The 9,685-nt window shown below is 27.5% G+C and overlaps 1 protein-coding gene across 1 annotated transcript in view; it reads left to right on the forward strand.

Annotated features, from left to right (window-relative positions):
* The window catches only part of LOC131689136 (uncharacterized), a 537,510-nt gene extending 531,425 nt beyond the window's left edge, over positions 1-6,085 (forward strand). Inside the window, exon 6 of the mRNA XM_058974004.1 lies at positions 5,900-6,085. Within this exon, the coding sequence (XP_058829987.1) occupies positions 5,900-5,931 (32 nt within the window). The 3' untranslated portion in view covers positions 5,932-6,085. The remainder of the gene's footprint in view (positions 1-5,899) is intronic.
* The last annotated feature ends 3,600 nt before the right edge of the window (positions 6,086-9,685 follow it).

The raw sequence follows: 9,685 nt of genomic DNA on the forward strand, positions 1-9,685 counted from the left end.
GTCAATTTTGTCAATTTTGTCAATTTTGTCAATTTTGTCAATTTTGTCAATTTTGTCAATTTTGTCAATTTTGTCAATTTTGTCAATTTTGTCAATTTTGTCAATTTTGTCAATTTTGTCAATTTTGTCAATTTTGTCAATTTTGTCAATTTTGTCAATTTTGTCAATTTTGTCAATTTTGTCAATATTGTCAATTTTTGTAATTTTTGTATACTTTCCTTTTTTAAATTTTTGCAATTCTTGTAATTCTGGTATTTTTGCAATTTTTGTAATTTTTGTAATTTTTGTAATTTTTGTAATTTTTGTAATTTTTGTAATTTTTGTAATTTTTGTAATTTTTGTAATTTTTGTAATTTTTGTAATTTTTGTAATTTTTGTAATTTTTGTAATTTTTGTAATTTTTGTAATTTTTGTAATTTTTGTAATTTTTGTAATTTTTGTAATTTTTGTAATTTTTGTAATTTTTGTAATTTTTGTAATTTTTGTAATTTTTGTAATTTTTGTAATTTTTGTAATTTTTGTAATTTTTGTAATTTTTGTAATTTTTGTAATTTTTGTAATTTTTGTAATTTTTGTAATTTTTGTAATTTTTGTAATTTTTGTAATTTTTGTAATTTTTGTGATTTTTGTAATTTTTGTAATTTTTGTAATTTTTGTAATTTTTGTAATTTTTGTAATTTTTGTAATTTTTGTAATTTTTGTAATTTTTGTAATTTTTGTAATTTTTGTAATTTTTGTAATTTTTGTAATTTTTGTAATTTTGTAATTTTTGTAATTTTTGTAATTTTTGTAATTTTTGTAATTTTTGTAATTAATGTAATTTTTGTAATTTTTGTAATTTGTGTAATTTTTGTAATTTTTGTAATTTTTGTAATTTTTGTAATTTTTGTAATTTTTGTAATTTTTGTAATTTTTGTAATTTTTGTAATTTTTGTAATTTTTGTAATTTTTGTAATTTTTGTAATTTTTGTAATTTTTGTAATTTTTGTAATTTTTGTAATTTTTGTAATTTTTGTAATTTTTGTAATTTTTGTAATTTTTGTAATTTTTGTAATTTTTGTAATTTTTGTAATTTTTGTAATTTTTGTAATTTTTGTAATTTTTGTAATTTTTGTAATTTTTGTAATTTTTGTAATTTTTGTAATTTTTGTAATTTTTGTAATTTTTGTAATTTTTGTAATTTTTGTAATTTTTGTAATTTTTGTAATCTTTGTAATTTTTGTAATTTTTGTAATTTTTGTAATTTTTGTAATTTTTGTAATTTTTGTAATTTTTGTAATTTTTGTAATTTTTGTAATTTTTGTAATTTTTGTAATTTTTGTAATTTTTGTAATTTTTGTAATTTTTGTAATTTTTGTAATTTTTGTAATTTTTGTAATTTTTGTAATTTTTGTAATTTTTGTAATTTTTGTAATTTTTGTAATTTTTGTAATTTTTGTAATTTTTGTAATTTTTGTAATTTTTGTAATTTTTGTAATTTTTGTAATTTTTGTAATTTTTGTAATTTTTGTAATTTTTGTAATTTTTGTAATTTTTGTAATTTTTGTAATTTTTGTAATTTTTGTAATTTTTGTAATTTTTGTAATTTTTGTAATTTTTGTAATTTTTGTAATTTTTGTAATTTTTGTAATTTTTGTAATTTTTGTAGTTTTTGTAATTTTCGTAATTTTTGTAATTTTTGTAATTTTTGTAATTTTTGTAATTTTTGTAATTTTTGTAATTTTTGTAATTTTTGTAATTTTTGTAATTTTTGTAATTTTTGTAATTTTTGTAATTTTTGTAATTTTTGTAATTTTTGTAATTTTTGTAATTTTTGTAATTTTGTAATTTTTGTAATTTTTGTAATTTTTGTAATTTTTGTAATTTTTGTAATTTTTGTAATTTTTGTAATTTTTGTAATTTTTGTAATTTTTGTAATTTTTGTAATTTTTTGTAATTTTTGTAATTTTTGTAATTTTTGTAATTTTTGTAATTTTTGTAATTTTTGTAATTTTTGTAATTTTTGTAATTTTTGTAATTTTTGTAATTTTTGTAATTTTTGTAATTTTTGTAATTTTTGTAATTTTTGTAATTTTTGTAATTTTTGTAATTTTTGTAATTTTTGTAATTTTTGTAATTTTTGTAATTTTTGTAATTTTTGTAATTTTTGTAATTTTTGTAATTTTTGTAATTTTTGTAATTTTTGTAATTTTTGTAATTTTTGTAATTTTTGTAATTTTTGTAATTTTTGTAATTTTTGTAATTTTTGTAATTTTGTAATTTTTGTAATTTTTGTAATTTTTGTAATTTTTGTAATTTTTGTAATTTTTGTAATTTTTGTAATTTTTGTAATTTTTGTAATTTTTGTAATTTTTGTAATTTTTGTAATTTTTGTAATTTTTGTAATTTTTGTAATTTTTGTAATTTTTGTAATTTTTGTAATTTTTGTAATTTTTGTAATTTTTGTAATTTTTGTAATTTTTGTAATTTTTGTAATTTTTGTAATTTTTGTAATTTTTGTAATTTTTGTAATTTTTGTAATTTTTGTAATTTTTGTAATTTTTGTAATTTTTGTAATTTTTGTAATTTTTGTAATTTTTGTAATTTTTGTAATTTTTGCAATTTTTGTAATTTTTGTAATTTTTGTAATTTTTGTAATTTTTGTAATTTTTGTAATTTTTGTAATTTTTGTAATTTTTGTAATTTTTGTAATTTTTGTAATTTTTGTAATTTTTGTAATTTTTGTAATTTTTGTAATTTTTGTAATTTTTGTAATTTTTGTAATTTTTGTAATTTTTGTAATTTTTGTAATTTTTGTAATTTTTGTAATTTTTGTAATTTTTGTAATTTTTGTAATTTTTGTAATTTTTGTAATTTTTGTAATTTTTGTAATTTTTGTAATTTTTGTAATTTTTGTAATTTTTGTAATTTTTGTAATTTTTGTAATTTTTGTAATTTTTGTAATTTTTGTAATTTTTGTAATTTTTGTAATTTTTGTAATTTTTGTAATTTTTGTAATTTTTGTAATTTTTGTAATTTTTGTAATTTTTGTAATTTTTGTAATTTTTGTAATTTTTGTAATTTTTGTAATTTTTGTAATTTTTGTAATTTTTGTAATTTTTGTAATTTTTGTAATTTTTGTAATTTTTGTAATTTTTGTAATTTTTGTAATTTTTGTAATTTTTGTAATTTTTGTAATTTTTGTAATTTTTGTAATTTTTGTAATTTTTGTATTTTTTGTAATTTTTGTAATTTTTGTAATTTTTGTAATTTTTGTAATTTTTGTAATCTTTGTAATTTTTGTAATTTTTGTAATTTTTGTAATTTTTGTAATTTTTGTAATTTTTGTAATTTTTGTAATTTTTGTAATTTTTGTAATTTTTGTAATTTTTGTAATTTTTGTAATTTTTGTAATTTTTGTAATTTTTGTAATTTTTGTAATTTTTGTAATTTTTGTAATTTTTGTAATTTTTGTAATTTTTGTAATTTTTGTAATTTTTGTAATTTTTGTAATTTTTGTAATTTTTGTAATTTTTGTAATTTTTGTAATTTTTGTGATTTTTGTAATTTTTGTAATTTTTGTAATTTTTGTAATTTTTGTAATTTTTGTAATTTTTGTAATTTTTGTAATTTTTGTAATTTTTGTAATTTTTGTAATTTTTGTAATTTTTGTAATTTTTGTAATTTTTGTAATTTTTGTAATTTTTGTAATTTTTGTAATTTTTGTAATTTTTTGTAATTTTTGTGATTTTTGTAATTTTTGTAATTTTTGTAATTTTTGTAATTTTTGTAATTTTTGTAATTTTTGTAATTTTTGTAATTTTTGTAATTTTTGTAATTTTTGTAATTTTTGTAATTTTTGTAATTTTTGTAATTTTTGTAATTTTTGTAATTTTTGTAATTTTTGTAATTTTTGTAATTTTTGTAATTTTTGTAATTTTTGTAATTTTTGTAATTTTTGTAATTTTTGTAATTTTTGTAATTTTTGTAATTTTTGTAATTTTTGTAATTTTTGTAATTTTTGTAATTTTTGTAATTTTTGTAATTTTTGTAATTTTTGTAATTTTTGTAATTTTTGTAATTTTTGTAATTTTTGTAATTTTTGTAATTTTTGTAATTTTTGTAATTTTTGTAATTTTTGTAATTTTTGTAATTTTTGTAATTTTTGTAATTTTTGTAATTTTTGTAATTTTTGTAATTTTTGTAATTTTTGTAATTTTTGTAATTTTTGTAATTTTTGTAATTTTTGTAATTTTTGTAATTTTTGTAATTTTTGTAATTTTTGTAATTTTTGTAATTTTTGTAATTTTTGTAATTTTTGTAATTTTTGTAATTTTTGTAATTTTTGTAATTTTTGTAATTTTTGTAATTTTTGTAATTTTTGTAATTTTTGTAATTTTTGTAATTTTTGTAATTTTTGTAATTTTTGTAATTTTTGTAATTTTTGTAATTTTTGTAATTTTTGTAATTTTTGTAATTTTTGTAATTTTTGTGATTTTTGTAATTTTTTAATAGTAGTCATTATTGTCTTAAGAAGTTTCTGAAATCTCCAATTCAATTAATATTTCAATTAGAACGTTTTTTAATTCTCAAACATATATTCTTCTTTAGACTGTAAATCTTTTCGACTCCCAATCCACCCATCGTCGTAGTCCTACACTCCTGAACTGGTGTTGATGAAAAACCGTTAGTGATTAATAAAATGCTGCAAATCTGAGGCAAACAAATTTCTCACACTCGATTCTCTCAGAATTTTCAAGCTCACGGGGTGGTTTCCCCTTCAGCCACTGCGATCAACACAGAAAAGCCCGTCAACGCGGCGGTTTTTTGTTTCAGTCGTACCAAGAATAACACACCACCAGCTTCTCCTGGATGGCGGGCGGTGCAAGTCTCTGTTGTTTTTGCTTTGTTGTTATCGATGTCCTGGCCGCCACCGACGCTGCCGACCGTTTGCCATGGTCGCCCCCCATTTCAGTTGAGGTTTAGGCCACCAATGTGAAATATGTCGCCGCTATCCGTAAGCGCAGATCATCAGAGGGGAACTCAACAAACCTGTATCGAATTACTATCGCATCGGGTTGTGGAATGGCCACTGGTGACGGTGTATGGTGAGGTGTAGTTTAGGTACCGTGTTGAAATTCTTGAAAATCAGACCGCACACGCAAGTGAATACGTGTCACGCTGACACTGGTCGGCCCTCGAATACCTTAGTCTTGCACGTCGTCGTCGAAGGCGAAGGGGAACGCGTGTAAGTGCCAAGTTCAGGCGACCTTTGAAAATTGATCCCAACGAGAGACCTAACGAGCACTCTCTGGCTCTCTATTTCTCCCGTTTAACTACAGTGAAGAGATGCGCTGGGAACTATCGATCGTGGATCGGAGAGGGTCGCAAAAACAACCGTAATTATATCTTTCCAATACCTTCTCTGTTTCATGTAGGACCCTGGCCCTGAAATCTAGACTATGCCGGAGGAATTTGTGCATCTTGTATGGTACTTGAAATTGAGCTAGATCCCGGGATCACCCAGACTGTGCATGTCCGATATAACGTTTCATCGGAGTCAAAATAAGCCAAGTGAATTAATCCATTCTCTAATAAATTTACAGTTTCAAAATCAATTCTAAAGCAATTAAATTAGTGTCTCTTTGTCCGCAATTGAGAAATGCTCCCAGCTAATTAACAATGGATTCCTAAATTAAATGAGACACCTATTCAATTTACGTCGGTGTCTTCGGTTTCAATACAGTCTAAGCTCGAAAACAAAACGATAAGAGAGTGAATGAAGAAAAGAAAATAACGTCGATACTGCTGCTGGTGATCATTATTTCTACGTTTATGTTTCATAATAAAATTTTATAACAATAATAACAAATAATAAATCTTGCTTACATTTGTTTTTTTTTTCCTTCTCTACTTCCAGGTATGTCTATCGGAAGATTCGCCGGGCCGTAGCCGATTCGAGCCGGTACAGTGTATGTAGTCGTTGAAGAAAGCACGGTCAACTGTAAATTGCTTCTCCCCATCTTCTCCCCTTTATCTCTTCGGTTCTTTCAAATTTGATTACTACTATGTCGTAAAGTCCCTTCCCTCCCTGGTTCGGGTAGCTGCCGATGGTGAATGAATAGAAATTCATATATGGCAAAAGTTTATAAAACGGTTCCCTTGCACCTGCACTGGCCAATTCGTCACCACATTCATATCCAGTAATACCGGAATGTCCGGGCACCCAGACTAGGTATACAGAGTTGACAATGCTAGCTTGGACCTTGATTTGTCTGAGCTAAGGACCTTAACTGCTGCCTGACTATTGGAGCAGAAGCTTAAACTCTGCCGGACAAACTCTGTTGAAGGGCCTATTGTACCCCGTACATAATCGCAAAGATTTCTGCTTGGAATACGGTACAGTATCTACCTAGTGAGTGAGACTGTTCCAATCTCATTTCAGAACAGTAGACACCAGCAACAGCACGTCTTTCCACCGTCAGTATAACAGGCCACTTGCGTTAGTTGTTGTCTCTCCGTGTAGCCAGACAATCATTCCTTTCATGATGGAATCTTCACATGGAATGTTCTGTAAGGAAAACCACATGTGAGTGTAATTCCACTGGTAACAAGATTTTTTTCACCCTAGGTAACCGTTTGTGACCACAGTTGAGTATGATTGGTAGCAAGATCTGTTCCAATGATTCCTGCATTCTGTATGCACATGATAGTCCGTATTAACGGTCGGTCGAGCTCCAGTTTTTGTACCCGAAACCCAGTACCAACCCGAACCCGACGGGTTTCGGGCCGAGGTCGGGTCGGGTTCCGGGTTTTCAAATTAGAAATTCACAGGTTAGTTCGGGTTTTTGAAATTTTAAACGTTTGGGTTCGGGTCGGGTCCGAATTTTTCAAATATGGAATTCTCGGGTTTGGGTTATGAGCAAATCAAGCCCAACAATGTCTTGTCGCTGTTTACGTCTATGCACTACACCGAGTTGCCTTCTGTAGTAAGGTCAATTCACTTTACTTCGTGATACGAATGGATGACACATGTAACCAATTTTGTCACCTTTTAAGCGCTAAAATTCTTCATATTTTCTGATGCTCAATCGGTGCTATTTTTATGCATGTATAAATTTTTTCTCTTCAGATGCACAAACGGCCTGTAATTTTTTACTTTCCAATCGAACGCTCATGGGAGGGCAATCAATAAAAAGTTTTTCACATTTTAAATCTCTTTGCAATTTATTTTTCATTTCATTTTCATTTTCATTTTTCTTGCCAATCATCAATAAACCAAATCAAAGGAAATTTGTCGGAAAATTGTGATTCAATTTTTCATTACGAAACATGAACTTCGACACAAGTTTGGCCGTACCAACCCGTAACGCGGGTGACGTCGTGTAAACTGTCGAATTCGAAATTGCCAATTATCATAGCTTAATTCAATATATGTAAAAATTATGCAAAACTGGTCTTACAGGAATGGTTTTCGATAAAAGAATTACAAATTTTGGTTGATTTCGACGGGCAAACTTGTTTGAAACAATCATCATGAAGGTTTATGTTTCTTCGTGAGTTAGACGCCGATTTATCTTTCTTTCCTGTTCAGATATCGATGATTTGGAAGTTTTTCAGAATATTATAAATTCGACGCTCAATAATCGCTCTCGGCTCGAGTATTAAAAATTCAAGATCTTCGAGATTTTTGGTTTGTTCTCCGTATTAACTAGTCGGGTTCGGATCAAGTTTCTCAAACTTTAAATATTCGGGTTCTGGTCAGGTTCTGATTTACAAAATTTTCAGCCTCGGGTTCTCAATTTTAAAATTTTCGGGCTCGAGTCGGGTTCGAGTTTTTCAAATTTTATAATTTCGTGCTCGGATCGGCTGCGAGTTTTTCAATTGTAAAGCTATCGGGTTCGGGTCGGGCTCAAAAAATAAAATCTCAATCATCTCTCATCCGTATGACAGTATTGGGTGTGCAATTATCGTGTGCATCCAATAGGTTTTTTTACGCGGTTTTGTTTTTGCGCGGTATTTTTTACGTAGCTTTTTTACGCGGATCTTTGAATTTACGCGGATTTTGAAATTTACGCGGTATTCATTAATGAGATTTACATTAACGCGGATTCTTAAATTTACGCGGTCTTCATTTACGCGGATTTTTGAATTTACGCGGTCTTCATTTACGCGGCCTGTATCCCCCGCGTAAAGAAAGCCTGAGTATATTTGGGTTTGAGAACCCAGGCCTTTCCAAAAGTTCGTCTGCACTTCCAATATAACGTTCGGCTTGGAATCCAATATAACTACACTATACTTGGCTTGATCCGCATACAGTAGCTCAGAGTTGTAGAACTGCAAGGGATGAACCCTAGTTGTTTGTTGTTTCTTTGTGAAAACAACCATTGAAGTTGTGTTTAGGTTAACTGATAATTTAACTTCTCGACATCACTGTTTGAAAGCTTTTAGAGCTTGTCGCATTAAGTCAAAGATTGTTCCGCTGCAATAACAAGTAATTACTATTTGGTAATCGTCAGCATTCCCATCGGTTGACAATCCAAGCTCATTGAGTTTCCTCAATTAGCCATCGGCAACCAGGTGACAGAATGTCACCCTGAGGACAACCGCAAATACTCCACTGTCTCAGAGATGAGCAAAGAATGCGGTTACTAAGCATTGCGTCCATCAAATCCGATATACATGCAGATACTCCATAAACACGCGTCCCTTCCAGAATAGACTGTAAGTTTGCTTGTGTGAGAAGCGCTTTTCAATGTTGTAAACAGCATCGTGAGCAGAGTGATCGTGGATTGCCAACTCAGACATGCGTGGAGCATTTTATGCAATGGATATTCGACTAAGCTAACGCTCCTGATGTGCACATCTTTGGGAATAAGTTTTAACAGTTACGTTGCACCATGCTTTCGGAATATATTCGGTAGCAAGATTGGTAAGCGCTGCTCTGTACCAAGGGGTCCTCCAGTCGATTTAACAGTACGAAGCTTTTTCGTAGAATGAACTACTATGAACGAGTTTGTCGTATCAACAACGTCTTCCAAGCCGTCTAGTTGACTAATTGTTGGAAAATATCCATGAAATTTAGTCGCCAAGTTTTCCAAAAAGTGGTTACAATTTGTAGATTTAGGATAACGATATGCTACCGCATTTAGCGTGACATTAAGATGGTCGACATACCGGCTTGAACCTTCGTTCGAACCGGTCATAAATCTTGATAGCTCCTGGTTTACCTAGAGTTTTTCAACAGCAACAGTCTTTCTCAAGAGTACCTATGTTTTTTCGACAATTAGTCTTTCTCAAGACTACCTACTTTTTTACTCAATCAGTCTTTTTCAAGACTAAAACATTTTTCTAGAACAATTCAGCCTAAAGAAGTATTTAATTCTTCCAACATGCCTGGGTCCTCCCAGAAAGACCGTGTGCCAAAAATTAAAGCTAAACGGAAAAGGGTATCTTCTCCACCCGAAAATTCAATTGACTGCAGCAACTCATTCGATGTTTTATGCGAATGTGAAGCTGATGAAATTTCTAAACTTCCTCGCATACTGCCAATGAGAAGAAAACGCAATCACCTCCGCCTATAACAGTGATGATCTCCGACTTCAAAGTCTTTCGAACTGAGCTTTCGACGTTCCTTCCGGACGTGAAAGTCTCTTTTCAGATTGGCCGAAGAGGAGAATGTCGAATTACAGCGGAAGAATTGATT

This window comes from Topomyia yanbarensis, chromosome 3 (assembly GCF_030247195.1).
Source record: "Topomyia yanbarensis strain Yona2022 chromosome 3, ASM3024719v1, whole genome shotgun sequence".
In the NCBI taxonomy this organism is placed as follows: domain Eukaryota; kingdom Metazoa; phylum Arthropoda; class Insecta; order Diptera; family Culicidae; genus Topomyia; species Topomyia yanbarensis.